The 24,225-nt window shown below is 42.0% G+C and overlaps 1 protein-coding gene across 3 annotated transcripts in view; it reads right to left on the bottom strand.

Moving 5' to 3' along the window:
- Positions 1-3,018: 3,018 nt before the first annotated feature.
- PRKCQ (protein kinase C theta) overlaps positions 3,019-24,225 on the bottom strand; it is a 152,307-nt gene continuing 131,100 nt past the window's right edge. For all 3 annotated transcript variants that reach the window (XM_036844054.1, XM_036844051.1, XM_036844052.1), the window contains 3 exons: positions 22,123-22,311; positions 6,244-6,372; positions 3,019-3,998 (listed from right to left, as the gene is read on the bottom strand). In XM_036844054.1, the coding sequence (XP_036699949.1) occupies positions 3,843-3,998; positions 6,244-6,372; positions 22,123-22,311 (474 nt within the window). In that variant the 3' untranslated portion in view covers positions 3,019-3,842. The remainder of the gene's footprint in view (positions 3,999-6,243; positions 6,373-22,122; positions 22,312-24,225) is intronic.

The raw sequence follows: 24,225 nt of genomic DNA, 5'->3' as shown, positions 1-24,225 counted from the left end.
CTGGATGGGCAGGCTGGCACAAAGCTCACTGCCGCCTTCTAGCGCACCGCTGGCTTCATAGAATACTGTGTATCAATTTCCCGAGGCTGCTGTCGTAAATTCCCAGAAGCTGGATGACTTGAAAACAACAGAAACGTATTTTCTCTCAGTTTTGGAGGCCAGAAGTTCAAAGTCAAGGTGTTGGCAGGACCACGCTCCCTCTGCAGGCTCTAGGGGAGGACCCGTCCTGGCCTCTCCCAGCTTCTTGTGGCCCCAGGTGTTCCTGGGCTTTGGGCTACCTCACTCCAATCTCGGTCTCCGTCTTCACCTGGCCTTCTCTTCTCCCTGTTGTCTCTTGTAAGGACGCTCGATGTTGGATTTAGGGTCCAGCCATAAAATCTAGGATGCTCTCACCTCTAGATCTTTAACTTAATGACATCTGCCGAGACCCCTTTACCAAATAAGGTCATATTCGCAGGTGCCAGGTGGACATACCTCTGGAGGGGCCACCATTTAAACACCACTCAGTGCATTCATTTACTTCCTCAGCTGCCCAACAACTCATTTTGAGCCCGAATATACCAAGGAACCGTGGCAAGGACAGAGACAAACTAGAGAGTCTGCCCTCAGGGGTTTACAGTCTAGAAAGAGGGGCAAAGCAGATGCTTGTAGAGCTTGATGAAAAAATCGTGAGTGCCGTGGGAAATGCACGGAGAAATACAATAGGATGGGAACTTAACAAGGTGAGAGATACATCAGCTCAAGTCAGGAGTATTTCATGGCGGACTTGATATTTGAAGTGGATCTCGGGAGACGGGAAGACATGAACTTGTGGGAATGCGGCATTCTAGGCAGAAAAACTAGCTTCCCGAAGGCCTGGAGGCAGGAAACGATGGGGGTTCACGGGCAGTGCTAAGAAATCCGGATCAGTGGGAGCACAAGTGAGTGAAAGGCAAAGATGAAAGGCGATGGTAGAGAGGTTGTCTGGGGACAAGATGGGGTGCCCTGGATGGGGTTCAGCCAGGGAAGATTACACAGCGTTTTGAACATGAGGGTGTGGGATAATAACCTTGATTTCTGAAGATAATATTTTTATATTTCATAAATAGTAAAAATTATTTAAAGCTAGAGATATTTGAGATTCAATAGATGCAGAGAGAGGCCTTCCTGGAGCTTTCTTTAACTAAAAGCAGACACTTAAGAGAAATAAGGACCACCATGAATTCCTTCTTTGGGGTGGGTATGATCCCAGGAGTGAGGCTAAGAGTAAACCTACTTCCATAAATCTCCATTTTGGGGCAGTTTCTGGCCCTGAAGAAGACAAGACAGGAAGACCACTCATACCTATGTGGACAAACATTATCACAAACTTTCTTGTCTCCTGAAACCCTTATTTGCTCTTTGCATTGGAGCCTTTTCTTTTTCCTCTCTTTCCTCTGGTAAGTTAGCTATTTAAACCCCAAATTCTAACCACTCCTTTGAGTGCCTCATCACGTGTACGCATGTTGCATGTGTAGATAAAAGCATGCTTCTCTTGCTCATCGGTATTTTGTTAATTTAATTCACAGGCCCTCAGGTACTGAACCTAAGAGGTAGAGGAAAAGTTATTCACACTCTACAGTTTATATGTTGTATATGTGAATTAAAATGGAGGAGACTTAAGATGGGGACACTAGTTCATCAGCTATTAAATAATCCAGGCACGATTAGCAGGAGAGAAAGTAGAGATAAGTATATAGTTTGGAGAAGTTGCAGAGGCAGAATCATAAGAATTTGGTAAGAGAGAGAGGGAGGTTAGAAAGGGGGAAGGGAGAGTCAACAAGGACTCTGTGGTTCTGAGCCTGGATGACCAGGTCCACGATGGTGCTGTTAATAGAATGAGGGACTACAAGAGAGATAAAGATCATAAGTGAACAGGATGAGTTAGTGGAACCTGTGTGAAGCCTGGCAGAGAGGCTAGAACTGGGGATGAGGATTGAGATTGTCTGAACTGCGCGTTCTTGAAGGCATGGCGTGGGAGGAGAAAACCAAGGAAAAGTGAAAGCAAGGAGGGAAGAAGGGACTTGGAGGTGATTTAGGGAAGGAGGGAACAGGGCCAGCCGGGGGTGGGGTGGGGGGTTGGTAATCAAAGGTGGAGGGGATGAAAGAGCAAAGGGCTGTGTCAGAACATCCGAGGGGCCGAGATCAAAGAGGGTCTTTCCTTGTATAAAAAGCTGCAGAGGGGTCCATGAGGATCTAGAACATTCCACATGAACTGGCAAGAGGGCGTCCTCGGGGGAAGCAGTGTCAGGAGAGAAGTTGGAGGGCAGAGCTGTGTTCGGGGGTTGGAGATCACTCCTTCAAGAATCTTGTGGGGGGAAGAGCATCCCAAGTACTGGGAGCAGGAAGTGCAAAGGCCCTGAGGCAGAACGGTGTCAGGGTGGTGGAGAAACCACTATGACTGAAGCCAGTTGAGCAAAGTTGAGAGTAGGAGGCTAAAGACCTCATCCTGCAGGTCCTTTGAAGGCTGTGCAGGGAATCTGGAATAAAGTATGTTGGAAAGTGAGTGGAAAAAATAAAAAAAGAAATCTTGTGGGGAAGGAAAAGAGGAATATAATACTAATAACTTAAAGGTTATCTGAGTTTCTCTCCTGTTGGGGATTTTTAATGATTCTCAAAATTTAAAACGTTAACTCAATGCTAGCTACATTTTGCTGATAACCAAAACAGAACCAAGTTCGGGGCAGGGGGGAGGGGCAAGTAGGGAATTAAACTATGAAGAGGCATCTTTCTTTCTTTTTTTTATTCCATTTTTACATATCCACCTCTTTGTCATTAAGTCACAACATTTTATCAAAATATACACACAGCCCAGATATTTTAAACATGGATAGCTAGAATTCTTATTAAATAAGATCGCTGCAAATAGCATGCATGGGTCTTTATCTTGAAGGATGGGTCTCTCAAGAGACTTAGGAGTCATCAAATCACCAGTAATGGTATAATAAAGGGATGGGTTATCTTTTCTCTAGAAGAATTACGCACTTCATTTTTTTTTTTCCTGTTCTAATGTGAGGATGGTAATGAGAAACTGCCACTGATACTGAAATCAACTGAGAATGGATGGATGGAAAGGTTTTATTGGCAGGAGTAAAATGACTCTATCTTTATTGGACTCTAAATTTAATTTCTACGTTGACAAGATAACCAGAGTAGGGGGTCTAGTAAACATTGCACATGGATGACATGAACTCCCCCCACTTTCCTCTTGCCCGTGAATTTCATGGCTAAATCAGAATAAATGAATTTGTAAGTCTCAAGTTACAAGCTATGTTTATTATGAAGAATTCCCATAAGAACCTATTCAGGGCTTCCCCTACCCCCTACCCTTTACACTCGCCCAGGTGTGAACAGAATAAAATGGGTTTAGTGGTTACTTGTCTGCGGCCGAGTGGACGCCAGTGCTACGCCAGGCAACGTGCAGTTTCAGTCTTGAGAGGTCTGGACTCTGCTCCTTGAGTCAACACGTATGTCACTGATCAGCAGTCGGTGCCCAGGTGAAGAGCCATAACTTAGAGTGGAATTAAGTTTTCAAATCTTTCACAGTGCGGAGAGCCATCTTCAAGTAAATAACTACAGTGAGGAAGGACCTAACTTCAAGAGTGGCTATGAGAGATGACAGGGGAGAATCCAAAGGGCATCGTCATTAGTGAAGCAGAGCTGGTTTCTGCTACAGATGCAAAGTCGGTGAGGAGCTCAAAGGGCTCAGCCTTTACTGTTGAGTGTTTCTTTTCTTTTCCAAGTTGAAAAGGAACCCAAGAAGTGTCACTTGAACCAGTTCACAGAGAGAAGGCAAATCCCTTCGTGTGTCTGGAGAGGCGAGTTCAGGATATCAGCTTCTCCATCCCTGGATTCATGAAGGAAAAGTTCCGGAACATGTTCTGGTCCATGCTGTTGATCAGCGCTCTGTCTGCAAATGACAGCCGGGGCTTCTCATTCAAGAATTCTTTGTCGAAATTGCTGCAGTCGTACGGTGATTTCTTGACCAGAGTTTAAGGGGTGGGGAGAAAAAGAGAGGAAAATCAGCCACTGAATTCCTGATTCATTCAAGATATGGCTTTTGCCATCTAGGCTATAATCTGCGTATGAAAACGCTGGCGTCTGCCAATAAACGAAAGTAATACTGATAGATGATTGTATAGGGCCTTTGTTGAACACCTCTAAGATCCTGACTCATCAGCGTATTTAATTACAGCGTAGTGTAATTAAATTCGTATACAGGAATTCCAGGATGTGTACATTCAAATAACTTTACATGAAGGAGGACTGGCAACCTTTGAAAAAGTGGTAAGCCCCAATTTGACCTCTGTCCTTTTAGTCTACAGGGGACAGTCGGGGGGGGGGGGCGGGGCGGGGGGAGTGGCAGGTGGAGGTGGGAGCAGAGGGGCCGGAGGATTGGAGAAGTTTTGCAGATTATATATCCCGGTTCTTCTATCAATATCCTTCACTACCACTGGTTCCCCTACCCACATTAATTTTATTCTTTTATTTTTAAAATTTTTACTGGAGTATAATTGATTTACAATGTTGTGTTAGTTTCAGGTGTACAGCAAAGTGAATCAGTCATACATATACATGTATCCACTCTTTTTTAGATTTCTAATAAGGACCTACTGTATGGCACACGGAACTCTACTCAGTACTCTATAATGGCCTGTATGGGAAAAGAATTCCACATTAATTTTATTATTAAACATCTTGGACTGTCTTCCAGAGACAACACAGATTGGGATGAGCTCCCTTCTGGTCACCTGGTCCACTGGTGCCCATGACAAAAAAAGAGACCTATTTATAAATACTGTTCAGTATGGTGTACACTTTAGCTTTCTAAGATTAAAAGCAACCATAATCAAATGTCACCCTTATGTGAGCGTGACTAAGATCCAGGCCCATCCCACCCTCAAGGGGGCCCCTGAGCTGCTGAGGCCAATGGTCTGTGGTCTCTGCCTACAAATAGCCACTCAGACCATGGGTCAGGGAAATTCCTTCCTACGGGAGGAGTTGGGAGTTGTCCCATAGGGAAAGCATAGCTGAAACGTCTGATTTTTATGTGGAAAATGTCGAGTCCATTGTAGTCTACCATGGAAGCTGAGACACGAATGACATTGTTCTGATGAGCTGGAAAAAGGCAAAAATTCATCATATCATAAACAAATTATTAACCCATGTAGTAGAAATGGTGCTGTTACAAATAATAAGAGTGCTAGAGGCCAGCCGGTAGGACCCTTGGAACATCTCCAGAGCTTAGGACAAATGTTGACCATAAGTAACTCTTCCTGCCCTGGGGGCGCAGTGCTGCTTCTGGCTACCCACTGGCACGACTAATACCAGAAGATACTTTCTGGAGTGAATGCTCTGCTTTGAAATCCACAAGCCTGTGCCACCTCCGTGCGAAGATAGTTCATGTCTACCCAGGTCATTGCTACCTTATTCCCAGAATCGCCAGGAATGGGTAAAGCTGGCAAATCCACCACTTTGCTGTACTCCTTAAAAAATTATTATTTACTCTTTTAAGCTGTGGTAAAATGTACATAACATAAAAATGACCATTCTAACCATTTTAAGTGTACAGTTTAGGGGCATGAAGCACATTCACGTGTTGGGCCATCCATCTCCAGAACTTTTTTCATCTCATCTTTGCTTCATTTTATGGTGACCCAGGAAGTTCTGCCTTTTCTCGGGGAGGTTGGTGACTCTTGCTGGTCGGTATGTACATGGGAATTTAGAGACCTGTCTTTTTCTAAGTATCAGTTTACTTCTTAAATGAAAAAACACCTACCAATTACCATTAGGGTCTGTAGTTATATGAACAGATGACAAATGTCAGAGGAACTTTCATAAATATCACAGAAAACATGGATCCAAAACTCCTGTCAAAGGATGCAGGGTTTATGCTCAGGTTTGGGTCATGCAGACTGTGACCCTGAAGCCTGGACACACCCTGTGCAAAGCTCCACATGGCATCTGAGGGTCATCCCCACATACACATGTTCAGTCTAAGGCATGTACACGTGGTGATCCGTTCTTCACACAAATACATTTGATCACAGAGGTTAAATTCTGCCAGTGAGTAACATCCCCTCCCCCCCCCCAGCCCAATAGCCTGATTAAAGAAGACTTTCTTCCAAGAACTGCAGAGGGTGGGTGGGAAGTCGAGGCCCCGGCAGCCTGGGTGTGATGTGAGGACTGTGCTGGCAGGACCACAGGGCCCCAGAGGCTCCTTACCACCTTAGGCCTGAACGGAGGGTCAATCTCCTTCCTTTCCAGCTCTTCCCAATTGATCTCCCGAAACAAGGGGTGCTGGCGGATATCTCCCCTCACCCCCAGGCGCTTCTCAGGTTCTCTTACGAAGAGCTGAAAGGGAGCAGAAGGGGAGCAGTTACTTCTTAAGGGATGAACCAGGCCCCTGGGAGGCAGGTGTACTTCTTAGCGTGGGAGCCAGGACCGCATGCACTTGACTCCACTAAGAGAAGGGCCCGGCTTTTGCCACCTGATTTCCGAACCTTGTTTTTCTACCAACCACCATAAACTATCGACCCAAGTCAAACCAGCAGCAACAAGTCTACTGAATATTCCAGAGTCTGGGCTTTGCTCTAGAAGTGCAATGTCTTGAGTTATCTAGGCCTGGATTGAAATCAGCTTTGCCCTGTGTTGTTATTCATGGGACCTGGCAAGTTACAGTCAGTTCCCTCATCAGTAAGGTGAGGGAAGTATCCTCCTCACAGGGCTGTTTTGTGGGTTAAAACAACAACAACAATACACACACACACACGCACACACAGAGGTGTGTGCTAATTCCTGGTCTGTAGAACCCAACAGCAGAAAGTAAGTGACCAATGTGTTTGTTGTTTGGTTGACTGTCCATCGATCAAGTTTGATTTCTTTAAAAGCTGCTTTCTTAGGATTACAGTCTTGCTCTAAAGAAAAGCTCACTTCAGGTGTGACATAAACTAGCCCCTGACAATCAGCTTTGTACTTTGTAAGGCATCTGAGTATCTGGAATCACTCTTCACTCCTGGAAACCTGCTGGACACTAATACTTTATTCATATCATCTTTAATCATCTCTGACCCATTACATATGTATTTCGTCTTTGTGCTCTCCCCTCTCCTATTACTTCCCCCCATGAGGTCAAAATGAACATTGGCCAGGACAGGAAAGAAACCTGGAAACTCTTCAAACTTAAATAAAACATGTCAAGGGCTTTAAGGAAGTAGAAGAGTCCTAGAATAGTCTCAGGTCCTGGGGGTCTGGAGTAGTTACCTCTTCTCTTACATCAGCTAGACGTTTATGTATCAAATAACTGCTTATTACAGGGTATCATACGGAGACTCTGAGTCTTGAAAACAGAATCCAAGTCAAGTGCAGTGATTTTCCATGAAGTTCTGGCAGGACTGGACCTCCATTTGCATCTACATTGCATGAACCTCTTGCTTATACCTCTTATAAGAAGAGTCAGTCTTACCTGTAGTCAAGATCTTCAAAAGCTCTAGTCTGTAATCACTAACTAATTAACTACCATGCTGTAGCAAAGTGGAGATATTTTCTTTCTTTTTTTAATTAGGAGACTCCTCTTAAAGCCCAAGTGAGACCTCATGCAGCCACCTAGTATATCCAAGCGGTAAATTGTTGGAATGGCCCCAGCTTCCTCTCCCCTTTTTCATATGGAGGCCGCTGAGGCCCCTCTGTGGAAACTTAGGGTTCCAAAGTACCCCATTAGAAAATGACTGCATAGTGGATATAACATGAGACTGTCATTCAAGAGGCTTACTACTGACACGGCCTGGGGCAAGTTTTCTGAGTCTCAGTTCCCTCGCCCGTAAAATGAAGGGTTAGACAAGGTGGTCCTTATGTCCCGTGAGTCCTAACATCCCCTGAACCCCTAGGCCAGTCTTCCAGGCTCCCTGCAATGCTGACACTCATCCTCTGATTTCACTGTGACCTTCTCTTCCATCTGGACACACCTACTCATTGAATACGCATCTGCCTTTCCTACCTCTGCCCTTCACCAATGACATTTCCGTCTTGCCAGGGTTTCCCTCTCCCCACATCCACTCCCATTTCTTCCTCTTCCTCTTTAAATCCTGACTCACCTGTCAGGATTCAGCTTACACCCCCTTTTCTCTGTGAAGCTTTCTTTGATTACCTCCACCCACGGTGAGCTCTCTCTCCTCGTCAAATCATATTCACATGGTTGGTTACATCACTCATCCCACCCAATGTCCCTTGAGAGTCAGGTCTTGTGCTAGAGGCCTCATCGAGACCATCTTGACTTTAAAGGCAGATTCTAAAAGCAGAAAGCTTTTAGAAACCGAGGCTCAGAGTAGCTAAGTAACTTGCTCAAGACCACGGGTCTAGCCAGCAGTAGAGCCTAAACGATGAGCAACCCCTTCCTACTTCTGGTTTTGGATGGTCTCTCCTCTGTGGTCCATAGAACACCTCCCTTCCATTAAAGGAAATTAGCACACTGTGTGTGTGTGTGTGTGTGTGTGTGTATTTAAAGACTGTCTTTCTTGCTGTAGTGTAAGCTTTGGCAGGCAGATATCATTTATGTTTCTGTTTCTTACAGAATCCAGCCCAGTGCCATGCACAAAGCAGACACTCAATAAATGTTTGTTGAATACATGAGTAAGCTGTCTTTCCACTTTTTTTCCAGATTATGTGTCTTAAAGTCTCTGTCTTCTGTTAGTCTCTTGGTTTCAGCATATAGAACAGCCTAGAGAAAAGTTCACAGTAAAGCACACTTTCCTATAGACTCAGACACCAGCAAGGGTCAAGAGAGGGAAAAGAAGATCGATGCTTTCAGGAGAAGAGGGAATAAGTGACTTGCCCCCCATCCCTTCCCTTGAAATGATCCTGATAAATGATTGACTTCCACTTCTTAAGGACATTTTGATGAAGCAAGGTTAGAGAGAAGGTGTGAGTGCCCCATGAACAAGCCAAAACCCAGCCTCGTGTTGTTATAATTAAATGCTTCAGGGAATCGGGTTTGAAGTAACTGCCTTAGGCCAAGTGTGCACATGCTAGGTTTCCTGTTAGTTTTCCCCAGTAACGTGTGGCATTTGTTCCAAGAGGATCATGAAAAAGAGCCTCCTGAGCCTGGTATATGTACCTGTGAAATTAAAAAAAAATTTTTTTTAAGATAAAATGTATAATGAGTAGATAGTATGATCTCCAGCTTCGAGACTCAAAATCCTTTCCCGTTTTGCACAGATGAGTGAATTATCTTCTCTGCCCTGCAGCCGATCACCCCCCACCCTGGTCCTGAAGATGCTTGTTGACCTTATGGGAGGTCATCGTCTCTGCCACCGGGAGCTGCACCGAAGAAATAAATGTTCATGAAAGAAAGACTTGATTTTGTCCATAAAAGCTGTCAGAAGTGTGGTTTACACTTACAGGAAAAAGCACATCTCTGACATAAATGGCCAGGATGCAGCTGGAGTTTGTTTAAATTTATTCGGCTATCTGGGCAAGAAAGCAGTGCTGGGCTGCTGGGGATGGACCCCCGCTCCCCCCGGGCTCAGCGCCTGCCACTGGAATCTCCCTCCCTCTTTAGTCCCTCTTCAGATGGCTCTTTCTACAAAAGGGAGAGCTATTTCTGTTTGTGATCGTTCGTTTTCCATCATTTTCCAAACAAATGGACAGGACATCCTGGATGAATAAATGAGGAAGAAAGGGGCGTGTCTTTGACAACAGTCAACTGGACAGCAGTGTCCCAGCTGTAATTCTTTAAAAAAAAGTTTTTAAAAAATGTTATACAATTTTTAAAGGTTACTTTCCATTTATAGTTATTACAAAATATTGGCCATATTCCCCGTGCTGTACAATACATCCTTGAGTCTATCTTACACCAATAGTTTGTGTCTCCCACTCCCTCACCCCCTCCCCACTGGTAACCAGTAGTCTGTTCTTTATATCTGTGACTCTGCTTCTTTTTTGTTATATTCAATAGTTTTTTGTAATTTTAAGATTCCACATATAAGTGATATCATACACTATTTGTCTTTCTCTGTCTGACTTAGTTCACTTAGCATAATGCCCTCCAAGTCCATCCATGTTGTTGCAAACGGCAAAATTTCATTCTTTTGCATGGCTGAGTAGTATTCCATTGTGCCTGTGCATGTGCGTGTGTGTATATATAAAATACATATATAATCTTGTTTATCGTTCATCTATTGATGGACACTTAGGTTGCTTCCATGTCTTGGCTATTGTAAATAGTGCTGCTATGAACACTGGGGTGCATGTACCTTCTTGAATTCGTGTTTTCGTTTTTTTTTTCGGATATATACCCAGGAGTGGAACTGCTGGCTCATATGGTAGTTCCATTTTTCGTTTTTTGAGAAACCTCCATACTGTTTTCCACAGTGGCTGCACCCATTTACATTCCCACCAACAGTATACTAGGGTTCCTTTTTCTCCACATGTTCGCCAACATTTGTTATTTGTGTTCTTTTTGATGATGGCCATTCTGACAGGTGTCAGGCGATATCTCATTGTGGTTTTGATTTGCAGTTCCTTGATTAGTTTGATTTGCAGTTCCTTGATTAGTTTGATTTGCAGTTCCTTGATTAGCACATTCTTTGAATGTGCTTGTTGGCCATCCTCATTTCCTCTTTGCAAAATGTCTTCTGCCCATTTTTTTAATCGGGTTGGTTCTTTTTTTTTTGGTTTTGTTTTGTTGTTTTTGATGTTAAGTTGTATGAGCTGTTTATACATGCTGGATATTAATCTCTCATTGGTCATACAATTTGCAAATATCTTCTCCCATTCGGTAGGCCATCATTTCGTTTTGTTGACTGTTTCCTCTCCAGCTGTAATTCTTTTTTTTTTTTTAAACATCTTTATTGAAGTATAATTGCCTTACAATGGTGTGTTAGCTTCTGCTTTATAACAAAGTGAATCAGTTATACATATACAATATGTTCCCATTTCTCTTCCCTCTTGCATCTCCCTCCCTCCCACCCTCCCCATCCCACCCCTCTAGGTGGTCACAAAGCACCGAGCTGATCTTCCTGTGCTATGCGGCTGCTTCCCACTAGCTATCTATTTTACATTTGGTAGTGTATATATGTCCATGACACTCTCTTACCCTGTCACATCTCACCCCACCCCCTCCCCATATCCTCAAGTCCATTCTCTAGTAGGTCTGTGTCTTTATTCCCGTCTTGCCACTAGGTTCTTCATGGCCTTTTTTTTTTTTCCTTAGATTCCGTATATATGTGTTAGCATACTGTATTTGTTTTTCTCTTTCTGACTTACTTCACTCTGTATGACAGACTCTAACTCCATCCACCTCATTACAAATACCTCCATTTCATTTCTTTTTATGGCTGAGTAATATTCCATTGTATATATGTGCCACATCTTCTTTATCCATTCATCTGTCGATGGACATTTAGGTTGCTTCCATGTCCTGGCTATTGTAAATAGATCCAGCTGTAATTCTTGACGGAGCACAGCCTCTCGTGATGTGCCTGTGTTCAGCGCACTACGTGCATCCATGCCCTTTGAGGGCTAAAGAGGTTGAAGTCTGGTACTGACACCACTGCTGTTACAGAGGCCGCTGAATACTCTTTGCTTAGCGTTTCCAGAGGACCCGTTACTTCTGGCTTTCAGAACATTATGTAAAATTCCCTAGAGGAGGTTTCTCTAGAAATGATAGGTCACCTTTGATTTTTGCAGAAAAGGGAGCTCAGGGCTGTGGGGGCTGTTGGATTAAAATCAGAGCACAAGAGGCACAGGGGCAACTAGAAGCCAGTCTCACAACCAGCACGTTGCCGGGTGGCCATGAATTTTTATCAGCCCAGCTCCTGGAAAACGGACAGCTGTCTTCTTCACGGACAAGAACAGAGAATTTTTATTAACTCACAGGAGAAAGAATAAGCCCAGACTCTTACACGTGGGTTTAAAACCTCTTTCACCAGCGAGTCCTTTTTCTTCACCTTCTTTATCCTTAACTGTCTTGGTCTCTGCTCTAGTCACCAAATTCACTTTCTACTCTCACAGCAAATCTTCTTCCTGCCACTGAAACTGCAGCTGACTGTCTCTCTCTCTCTCTCTTTTTTTGCTTTTTTTGTATTTGCTGGAATTTAGCCTTAGATTTAGTTTTGTTTATCAACTTTTTATTTTGAAATAATTATAGTGTCTCAGTCAGCTTGGGCTGAGACTGGGACGCTTAAACAGCACACATTTATTTCTCATGGTTCTGGGGGCGGGAAGTCCAAGATCAAGGTGCTGACATGGTCAATTTCTGGTGAGACGTCTCTCCCCCAGCTTGTAGATGGCCGTCTTCTTGCTGAGTGCTCACGTGGCCTTTTCTTTTTTATTTATTTATTTATTTATTTTTATGTTTATTTATTTACTTGTTTTCTTATTAGTCATCCGTTTTATACACATCAGTGTATACATGTCAATCCCAATCTCCCAATTCATCACACCTGCCCCCCGCGGCTTCCCCCCCCTTGGTGTCCATACGTTTGTTCTCTACATCTGTGTTTCTATTTCTGCCCTGCAAACCAGTTCATCTGTACCATTTTCTAGGTTCCACATATATGCGTTAAAATACGATATTTGTTTTTCTCTTTCTGACTTACTGCACTCTGTATGACAGTCTCTAGATCCATCTACGTCTCTACAAATGACCCAATTCCGTTCCTTTTTATGGCTGAGTAATATTCCATTGTATATTTGTACCACATCTTCTTTATCCATTTGTCTGTCGATGGGCATTTAGGTTGCTTCCATGAACTGGCTATTGTAAATAGTGCTGCAGTGAACATTGGGGTGCATGTGTCTTTTTGAATTATGGTTTTCTCAGGGTATATGCCCAGTAGTGGGATTGCTGGGTCGTATGGTAGTTCTATTTTTAGTTCTTTAAGGAACCTCCATACTGTTCTCCATAGTGGCTGTATCAATTTACATTCCCACCAACAGTGCAAGAGGGTTCCCTTTTCTCCACACCCTCTCCAGCATTTGTTGTATGTAGATTTTCTGATGATGCCCATTCTAACTGGTGTGAGGTGATACCTCATTGTAGTTTTGATTTGCATTTCTCTAATAATTAGTGATGTTGAGCAGCTTTTCATGTGCTTCTTGGCCATCTGTATGTCTTCTTTGGAGAAATGTCTATTTAGGTCTTCTGCCCATTTTTGGATTGGGTTGTTTGTTTTTTTAATATTGAGCTGCATGAGCTGTTTATATATTTTGGAGATGAATCCTTTGTCCGTTGATTCGTTTGCAAATATTTTCTCCCATCCTGAGGGCTGTCTTTTTGTCTTGTTTATGGTTTCCTTTGCTGTGCAAAAGCTTTTAAGTTTCATTAGGTCCCACTTGTTTATTTTTGTTCTTATTTCCATTACTCTAGGAGGTAGATCAAAATATCTTGCTGTGATTTATGTCAAAGAGTGTTCTTCCTATGTTTTCCTCTAAGAGTTTTATAGTGCCCGGTCTTACATTTAGGTCTCTAATCCATTTTGAGTTTATTTTTGTGTATGGTGTTAGGGAGTGTTCTAATTTCATTCTTTTACATGTAGCTGTCCAGTTTTCCCAGCACCACTTATTGAAGAGACTGTCTTTTCTCCACTGTATATCCTTGCCTCCTTTGTCATAGATTAGTTGACCATAGGTGTATGAGTTTATCTCTGGGCTTTCTATCCTGTTCCATTGATCTGTATTTCTGTTTTTGTGCCAGTACCATATTGTTTTGATTACTGTCGCTTTGTAGTATAGTCTGAAGTCAGGGAGTCTGATTCCTCCAGCTCCGTTTTTTTTCCCTCAAGACTGCTTTGGCTCTTTGGGGTATTTGGTGTCTCCATACAAATTTTAAGATTTTGTGTTCGAGTTCTGTAAAAAATGCCATTGGTAATTTGATAGGGATGGCACTGAATCTGTAGATTGCTTTGGGTAGTATAGTCATTTTCACAATATTGATTCTTCCAATCCAAGAACATGGTATATCTCTCCATCTGTTGGTATCATCTTTAATTTCTTTCATCAGTGTCTTATAGTTTTCTGCATACAGGTCTTTTGTCTCCCTAGGTAGGTTTATTCCTAGGTATTTTATTCTTTTTGTTGCAGTGGTAAATGGGAGTGTTCCCTTAATTTATTCTTTCAGATTTTTCTTCATTAGTGTAGAGGAATACAAGAGATTTCTGTGCATTAATTTTGTTTTCTGCAACTTTACCAAATTCATTGATTAGTTCTAGTAGTTTTCTGGTAGCATCTTTAGGATTCTCTATGTATAGTATCATGTCATCTGCAAACAGTGACAGTTTTACTTCTTCTTTTCCAATTTGTATTCCTTTTATTTCTTTTGCTTCTCTGATTGCCGTGGCTAGGACTTCCAAAACTATGCTGAATAATAGTGGTAAGAGTGGACATCCTTGTCTTGTTCCTGATCTTAGAGGAAATGCTTTCAGTTTTTCACCATTGAGAATGATGTTTGCTGTGGGTTTGTCGTATATGGCCTTTATTATGTTGAGGTAGGTTCCCTCTATGCCCACTTTCTGGAGAGTTTTTATCATACACGGGTATTGAATTTTGTCAAAAGCTTTTTCTGCATCTATTGAGATGATCATATAGTTTCTATTCTTCAATTTGTTAATATGGTGTATCACATTGATTGATTTGCGTATATTGAAGAATCCTTGCATCCCTGGGATAAATCCCACTTGATCGTGGTGTATGATCCTTTTAATGTGTTGTTGGATTCTGTTTGCTAGTATTTTGTTGAGGATTTTTGCATCTGTATTCATCAGTGATACTGGTCTGTAATTTTCTTTTTTTGTAGTATCTTTGTCTGGTTTTGGTATCAGGGTGATGGTGGCCTCATAGAATGAGTTTGGGAGTGTTCCTTCCTCTGCAATTTTTTGGAAGAGTTTGAGAAGGATGGGTGTTAGCTCTTCTCTAAAGGTTGATAGAATTCACCTGTGAAGCCATCTGGTCCTGGACTTTTGTTTGTTGGAAGATTTTTAATCACAGTTTCAATTTCATTACTTGTGATTGGTCTGTTCATATTTTCTGTTTCTTCCTGGTTCAGTTGGAAGGTTATAGCTTTCTAAGAATTTGTCCATTTCTTCCAGGTTGTCCATTTTATTGGCATAGAGTTGCTTGTAGTAGTCTCTTAGGATGCTTTGTATTTCTGCAGTGTCTGTTGTAACTTCTCCTTTTTCATTTCTAGTTTTATTGATTTGAGTCCTCTCCCTCTTTTTCTTGATGAGTCTGACTAATGGTTTATCAATTTTGTTTATCGTCTCAAAGAACCAGCTTTTAGTTTTATTGATCTTTGCTATTGTTTTCTTTGTTTCTGTTTCATTTCTTTCTGCTCTGATCTTTATGATTTCTTTCCTTCTGCTAACTTTGGGTTTTGTTTGTTCTTCTTTCTCTAGTTCCTTTGGGTGTAATGTTAGATTGTTCGTTTGAGATTTTTCTTGTTTCTTGAGATAGGCTTGTATAGCTATAAACTTCCCTTTTAGAACTGCTTTTGCTGCATCCCATAGGTTTTGGATCGTCGTGTTTTCATTGTCATTTGTCTCTAGGTATTTTTTGATTTCCTCTTTGATGTCTTCAGATCTCTTGGTTATTTAGTAACGTATTGTTTAGCCTCCATGTGTTTATGTTTTTTACGGTTTTTTCCCCTGTAATTGATTTCTAATATCATAGTGCTGTGGTCAGAAAAGATGGTTGATATGATTTCAATTTTCTTAAATTTACTGAGGCTTGATTTGCGACCCACGATGTGATCTATCCTGGAGAATGTTCCGTGCGCACTTGAGAAGAAAGTGTAATCTGCCATTTTTGGATGGAGTGTCCTATAAATATCAATTAAATCTATCTGGTCTATTGTGTCATTTAAAGCTGTGTTTCCTTATTAATTTTCTGTTTGGATGATCTGTCCATTGGTGTAAGTGAGGTGTTAAAGTCCCCCAGTATTATTGTGTTACTGTTGATTTCCTCTTTTAGAGCTGTTAGCAGTTGCCTTATGTATTGAGGTGTTCCTATGTTGGGTGCATATATATTTATAACTGTTATATCTTCTTCTTGGATTGATCCCTTGATCATTATGTAGTGTCCTTCCTCGTCTCTTGTAACATTCTTTATTTTAAAGTCTATTTTATCTGATATGAGTATTCCTACTCCAGCTTTCTTTTGATTTCCATTTGCATGGAATATCTTTTTCCATCCCCTCACTTTCAGTCTGTATGTGTCCCTAGGTCTCAAGTGGGTCTCTTGTAGACAGCATATATATGGGTCTTGTTTTTGTATCCATTTAGTGAGCCTGTGTCTTTTGGTTGGAGCATTTAATCCATGCACGTTTAAGGTAATTATTGATATGTATGTTCCTATTACCATTTTCTTAATTGTTATAGGTTTGTTTTTGTAGGTCCTTTTCTTCTCTTGTGTTTCCCACTTAGAGAAGTTCCTTTAGCACTTGTTGTAGAGCTGGTTTGGTGGTGCTGAATCCTCTTAGCTTTTGCTTGTCTGTAAAGCTTTTGAGTTCTCCATCGAATCTGAATTAGATCCTTGCTGGGTAGAGTAATCTTGGTTGTAGGTTCTTCCCTTTCATCACTTTAAGTATATCATGCCACTCCCTTCTGGCTTGTAGAGTTTCTGCTGGGAAATCAGCTGTTAACCTTATGGGAGTTCCCTTGTATGTTATTTGTCGTTTTTTCCCTTGCTGCTTTCAATAATTTTTCTGTTTTTAATTTTTGCCAATTTGATTACTATGTGTCTCAGCGTGTTTCTCCTTGGGTTTATCCTGTATGGGACTCTCTGTGCTTCCTGGACTTGGGTGGCTATTTCCTTTCCCATGTTAGGGAAATTTTCGACTATAATCTCTTCAAATATTTTCTCAGGTCCTTTCCTTCTCTCTTCTCCTTGTGGGACCCATATAATGTGAATGTTGTTGCATTTAATGTTGTCCCAGAGGTCTCTTAGGCTGTCTTCATTTCTTTTCATTCTTTTTTCTTTACTCTGTTCTGCAGCAGTGAATTCCACCATTCTGTCTTCCAGGTCATGTATCTGTTCTTCTGCTTCAGTTATTCTGCTATTGATTCCTTCTAGTGTGTCTTTCATTTCAGTTATTGTATTGTTCATCTCTGTTCTTTAATTCTTCTAGATGTTTGTTAAACATTTCTTGCATCTTCTTGATCTTTGCCTCCATTCTTTTTCTGAGGTCCTGGATCATCTTCACTATCATTATTCTGAATTCTTTTTCTGGAAGATTGCCTATCTCCATTTCATTTAGTTGTTTTTCTGGGGTTTTATCCTGTTCCTTCATCTGGTACATAGCCCTCTGCCTTTTCATCTTGTCTATCTTTCTGAAATGTGGTTTTTGTTCCACAGGCCGCAGGATTGTAGTTCTTCTTGCTTCTGCTGTCTGCCCTCTGGTGGATGAGGCTATCTAAGAGGCTTGTGGAAGTTTCCTGATGGGAGGGACTGGTGGTGGGTAGAGCTGGCTTTTGCTCTGGTGGGCAGAGGTCAGTAAAAACATGGCCTTTTCTTGGTGCATGTGTTTAGAGGGAGAGATCTCTCTCTCTCCCTCTTTTTATAAGGGCATTAATCCCATCATGGGGGCCTCACCCTCTTGACCTCATCTACACCTAATTACCTCTAAAAGGCCTCACCTCCTATAACCATCACATTGGGGGTTAGAAGACTTCAACATATGATTTTCTGGGGGGACACAAACATTCAGACCATACATATAGATTCACAGGAAGTTGAAAAGATACAGAGATGCCCTGTGTACCTTTTACCTAGTTTCCCCTAATGCTTATGTCATACATGGTGATAGCACAGTATCAAAACCAGTACACTGCGTGTGTCTTGTTCTATGTCATTTTATCACATGCGTAGGCCTGGGTAACCACCAGGACAAAAAGGATATAGAAAATTCCTTTCACCACAAAGATCTCCCTTGGGGTTCCCCTTTACAGTCATTCCCCTGCCTCCATGATCCCTAACCACCGGCAACCACTGATCTGCTTTCCCTCTTCACAGTGTTGTCCTTTCAAGAATGTTAATACATACATGGACTCATACAGTATGTGACCTTTTGAGATCGGCTTTTTTTTTTCACTCTGCTTAATGCCCTTGTGATCCAAGGTGCTCTATGAGTCAACAGTTTCATCCTTTTAATTGCTGCATAATAGTCCACACACATGACTTTGCAACTTTTCTCCTCCAACTGGAAGTAATCCTTTCCTCCTCCCCAGTCTTCCTCTCCTTTGGAAACCACCACTCCCAGCGTCTTTCCATGGACTTATTTCCATCACCTTCACCTGGTCCCAGTTAAGCCTTCACCACATCCTTGCCAGGTGCTCTCCCTTTGCTGAGCTGGGAGGAGCTGGGTTTGGGAGGCACAGCTGTTCAGCTTTACGGTAAAGGTAGGTTGCAGTGGAGGCTCCAGGGCCTCCAGACTCCTCAAGCTTTTTCCTTGTTTCCTTTTACCAGTGAGTTTTGATGGCCCAGGCCTTCTGAGTGCAGCCTTCATGCCATGGATTGAGCAGATGCCAGAGCTTTCACACCAGAAAGCAGCCGTATGCAAGCCAGGAGGACTCTCACCAGAAACCCACCCTGCTGGGCCTGGATCTTGGACTTCCAGCCTCCAGAACTGTGAGTAAACAAATTTCTGTTGTCCAAGCCGCCCAGTCTATGATATTTTGTTATGGCAGCTAGAGCCAACTAACATACCTCAATTAAGTCCTTCCAAGAGCCAGTTAAAAGAAACACAGCAACTGTAACAATGCTTGAAGTTGCCCTTATGGAAAGCAAAATTGTTTTACGTTCCAATCCTGCTAACTTATTTTTACTCTTGTCCTCTCTTTTTTTAAATTGGTTAATTAAGAAATTAGCTTTCATTTTATAGGTGTTTTGTCCAGTCATTAAAAGTGAATTTAATTGGCCGTTTGTGGAGTTTTCTAAGTTTATTGCTTGTTCGGATCAATCGGAAAGTGAAAACTGAGGGGTACTGGCTCAGATTTTTAAATACCATCAGCCTTGGGCTGGGTCTCCTCCTGGGGCTTTGTCAGCACTTCAGATTCAAGATCTTGATTCCTTAGGGAGAAGTCCACAGTTGCTGCAACATTTCAGATAACCCTAGACAAGCTGATAGCTGTATGAGAGAGGTAGAAGTGTATTATGCCCTTTAAATTTAATTTTGAGTTCTTCATGAGAAAAAAGATGGGCTGGGTAATCTTATAAGTTTGGATTTAAAATTCATTGATAGCGTCTGATGTTGAAAGACCTTATCCTAGCCCCCTTTTCATTGTAAGAAGAGCAGGGCTAAAAGTTATTTCCCTAAATGACTTTTTTTTTTAGCCAGCTGATATGAGTTGCCACAAATCAAAACCCTGTTTTGCTCAAAACACCTGTATTCTCGGTCCACTTTAGATTTTCTGGGCTCTTGGTAACACTTGTAGGTCTTTTTGATCCACATAGTTGCTGGGACAGCTCAATAAATGTAGGTGCTTACTATGATATGTAATTAGCATGAGTTTTTTTTTTTACAACTTGTTACAATCACACTGTAGATGGCATTTTGCATCTTCAAAAAAGGTAAACTGAGACTTAAAGTGTAAATCTTTAATGATGGCTTTCAGGTGCTTCCTCTGTCTCTGTGTTGGTTTGCCCTGGGAGCTCCTGGTTTATGGCTAGTGATTCTTGGAGTCTGGTTTACATCTGTAGCTCTGGGTGCCGATTCTTAATTGATCCTGGGTTATCATGGGCGGTGGGTGACTCCGGCTTTGTTGGTAAATTCTGGAGATTGCTGCTAAGATGGTAACAGTCAAGGATTCAGGATGAAAAATACAACAGTGTTTCCCATGGACGCAGGTAGGGAACACGGCAGGAGAGCTGGTCTGCGTCCATTTGAAGGACTGCCTGTGAGATTGCCCACTCGGCAGGCAATGAGTCTCGCTGGGGTGGAGTGTGGCTGGCTTAGAGTTTGGTACAGAAGAGTTTGGCTGCGGAATGGATTGAGCAGCCTGTACGTCAAAAGCTTCAGCTAAAAATGTTCCCAGTTATAGGTATTTTCCAAAACGCCTGCTAGAATCCCAAACAAAGCCTTGGCTTTATTTTATTTTATTATTATTTTTTTGGCCATGGTGAGCAGCTTGCAGGATCTTAGTTCCCTGACCAGGGATTGAACCCAGGACACAACAGTGAAAAGTGCCGAGTCCTAAGCACTGGACCACCAGGGAAGTCCCAAAGCCTTGGCTTTAAAACCCACCAGGTTCAAAGAGCAGGAAGCCCCTCAGCCATATAAGGGCAGTCCTTTCTCCTTATAATCCCTCCAGCCTCTCTGTGTGTTTGGTCTGAAACAGAAACCCAAGAGCTGGAGAGGAAGAGAACATACAGGTGGTAGACACGCTATGACCATACTCCCTTCTCCAAAGGCGAGTGGCTGCCAGCCATGAACTTGGCCAGAGGAAAGGGAGCAGGAGTCTTTGCTTTTGAGTTAAGATTGATGTGATGACTTATATCTTGGACTGAACAGCTTTAATTTCTCAGCTGAGGCAGTGTTTCATGACTTAGGAGTGACAAGAAGTTTGTCTTTTACCCAAGAGTGAGCAGAAAGTTACACATCCTATCCAAGTCTTCATCCAGGGGCAGGGGAAGATTTTTAATAAGTTTCAGGTGTGCAGCACTATAATCACTACAGAGTAATCACCACCAAAGTCTAGTTACCATCCATCACCATAGCGTTGACCCCCTTCACCCATTCTTTGCCCAATCTCCCCAAACCCCTAGTCGTCTGGGAACCACTAATCTGTTCTCTGTATCTATGAGCTTGTTTTTATTTTATTGTGTTTGTTTCCTGGTTTTTTTTTTTTAGATTCCACATGAGTGAAATCACATGGTATTTGTCTCTGTCTGACTTATTTCACTAACTTTAACACCCTCTAGGCCATCCATGGTGTTGTAAATGGCAAGATTTCATTTTTAAGGCTGAGTAATATTCCATTGTGTATATATACCACACTTTCATATATCCATCCATTGGTAAACACTTAGGTGGTTTCCATATCTTGGCTATTGTAAATAATGCTACAATGAACATAGGAGTACATATATCTTTTCCAACTAGTGTTTTCATGTTCTTCGAATAAATACCCAGAAGTGGAATACCATATGAGTGTATGGTAGGTAGTTCTATTCTTAACTTTCTGAGGAATCTCCATACTGTTTTCCATAGTGGCTCTACTGATTTACATTCCCACCAACCGTGCACGAGGGTTCCCTTTTCTCCACCTTCTCATCAGCACTTATCTCTTGTCTTCTTTTTTTTTTTTTTTTTTTTTTTCCAAACCTTGTCTTCTTGATAAGAGCCATTCTCACAGGTGTGAGGTGATAGCTCATTGTGGTTTTGATTTGCATTTCCCTGATGAGTGATGTTGAGCACATTTTCATGTGCCTATTAGCCATCTGTATGTCTTTGAGAATTGTTTATTCAGATCCTCATTTGTCCATTTTAAAATTGGGTTGTTTTTGTTGTTGAGTTGTATGAGTTCTTTATATATTTTGGATATTAATCCCTTATCAGATATATGATTTGCAAGTATCTTGTCCCATACAAAGTTTTCATTTTGATGATTTCATTTGCTGTGCAGAAGCTTTTTAGTTTGATGTAGTCCCATATGTTTATTTTTGCTTTTGCTTCCCTTGCTTGTGGAGTCGGATCCCCGACTGCTAAGACTGATGCTGATGAAGTTACGGTCTATGTTTTCTTCTAGGAATTTTACAGTTTCAGGTGGACTGAATAGGTTGAATAGGGACTATGGGAAACAAATTTTAAGCCCAAAATTGTTTGTTCAATAGACCAATTACATCTCAAAGCAAGGCCATTCAAGAGTCATGGAACTGGTTTCTGGGCATTTCTTTTGTAAATTATGCACGTGAGGGTCTACCTTATACTCGTTTTGATTTCTGATGTTCATCCTAGTGGTGCCTCAGTTAAAACAGATGGTGAGCATCCCTTTAAATCTTGTTTGACACAATTACTGTTTACACTGTATAAATCAGAATTTAGAAATGAATGGGAGCACTGATCAGAAAACCTGATACTAATCATATGAAGGTCTCCTTGACTTCACTTCTTACCTTCACTAAAAGGTCCTTAGCCTCCTTCTCGAGCCATCGTGGGTAAAAGGGGCTGTCCATGCGGATGGAGTGGAAGAGTTCCTCTTCATCTTGCCCATGGAAAGGTGACTGACCTATTAGCATCTCATAGAGAAGGACGCCAAAGGACCACCAGTCCACAGAATGGTTGTACTTCTGACCCAGTAGGATCTGTGTGACCAAAAGGCAGAGACATAATGAATCAAAACGACGTTGGCTTGAAAACCCTGCATGGACTTTTCAAGGCCACCCAGGACATAACTGATGAAGACAGTGCATGGTTTTAGCAAAGATTACACTGAAAACTGTAGCTTTTGTGAAGTTAATGATTGCATAGAAATAAGTGGGCAGTACCAAAGCTAAGCAAACATTTTTGAATTTCAACATCTTTCTTCCCCCCTCTGGCCTTAAGCAAAACAACTAAATTGTACCATCAGCTCTTCATTTTCCCATCTGTGATGGGAGCCCATGGGTGGTAGATTCAGACCTAAGAGAGCTGATGTGTATCTAAGCCCTTCAGTGCCTCTGAGGTGAATATCTAAACCAGACCCATGTGTTTTATGGACTTCTATGGTCTTGAGTCTTTGCATAAAGTTCTGTAGCTAATCAAGCAGCCAAAGAGGTCGTCTGACCAAGTCCACCCCTTAAACCTAACTAGTCGCGGTTACGAAGAGTCAACTTGTGTGACTATGCCAAGAGAGACTAGGATAACAAGCTGATAGATATTTGTGAAAATAAAGATCAAGTTGTAAACAGAATTTTGCAGTCTGCCGCTGACTTCCAGTATAAAAATGCTATCTACCGACCTTAACTCAATATTTGAATACTGAGGTTAATTTTAAAGTAAAAAAAATAAACTTAGCCTTAAGGAATAGTGTAAAAGTAGACCCAGGGAGAATGATAAAGAAAATAAAGATGCACACACAGCGCACTTAGTTCAGGTACATTTGCCTTAAGTGGGGCCCGGTTCACACGCAATTCCCAGGATGTGCCACAAGGGGGAGCCCAAGGCAACCAGAAGCTGCTCTGAGCATCGCATCTTGGTAAGCAATTTCGTTTGGCGGATTAATGGGAAGAAATTTGGAAGGACAGGAGACAGCTGAGGTGGAAATTAAGTCTTCCAAGGCTAGGGGATGTTAGTAAAGAATTTCAGTCTTAAGTTAGGAGAAAGAAGCAAAATGCCGATTCACACTCGGTTATACACTGTATGAACAGAATGTCTGCAAATGCCTGCTGATGTGTATTGGGTGTTTCCCATACTTTGTGTTTATTTATAAGAACCTCTGGGGTAGGTCCTGTTATCCCTATTTAACAAAGGAGGGTGGCTGGACCTCGGGAGGTTATGCGTCTTCTTTAAGGTTGCCTGGTTAGTGAGTTGAAAGCTATGTTCCGGACCCTGGTCTTTTGGGATTTTACTATATAATGTTCCTTTTCTATTATAATGTTTCCAGGATTTAAACTTCGATCTAATTCATGCTCAAATTAGTCTATATTTTAAAAGAAATTGGTGTAGAAACAATGGCTGGAGTGGCTCTTTTTCTATCTCAGCCCCTGGTGCCTTCTTATGGCCATGCTGTCTTTTGTCCTGTTCTCTCCCCATCTTTACTCAAATAATTCAGATAATAATGATATTACCACTTCACGTCAGAGTCCCTCTTGCTCTCTTAGAGCAAGAGAAAGCTACAATTCCATCCACCTCTTGGAGCTAGTGATTTGAGGTCTGTACACAGCTCACCACATGATGTGCACAGCGGGGAAAGTGTCCTCAGAAACCAAGTGACCACCAATGCCTCTATGGCTCTGGTTTCCGAGTGACTCCTGCTTTCTCCAAGGAGCTGCTTCTATGTATTGAAATTCCACCTGGACTTACTAAGTGGCTAGTAGATGTTGGAAAGTAGCATGTCTCCCTATTTAACTATTTTCTATTCTTTGTCAAAATGAGTGTGGACCTCCAATTATACATTAGACCCTCGATCCTATAACCGTAACATAGGGAACCACAGAGCTATGGGGAAGGTCTCAGGAGACGTGGGCTGGTGAGGCTATTCCCTGGTTTGAGGGAGCACAGTCTGCTTTTTCATGCAT

This window comes from Balaenoptera musculus, chromosome 2, assembly GCF_009873245.2.
Source record: "Balaenoptera musculus isolate JJ_BM4_2016_0621 chromosome 2, mBalMus1.pri.v3, whole genome shotgun sequence".
Lineage (NCBI taxonomy): Eukaryota > Metazoa > Chordata > Mammalia > Artiodactyla > Balaenopteridae > Balaenoptera > Balaenoptera musculus.
This window is presented reverse-complemented; position numbering and strand designations above follow the sequence as displayed.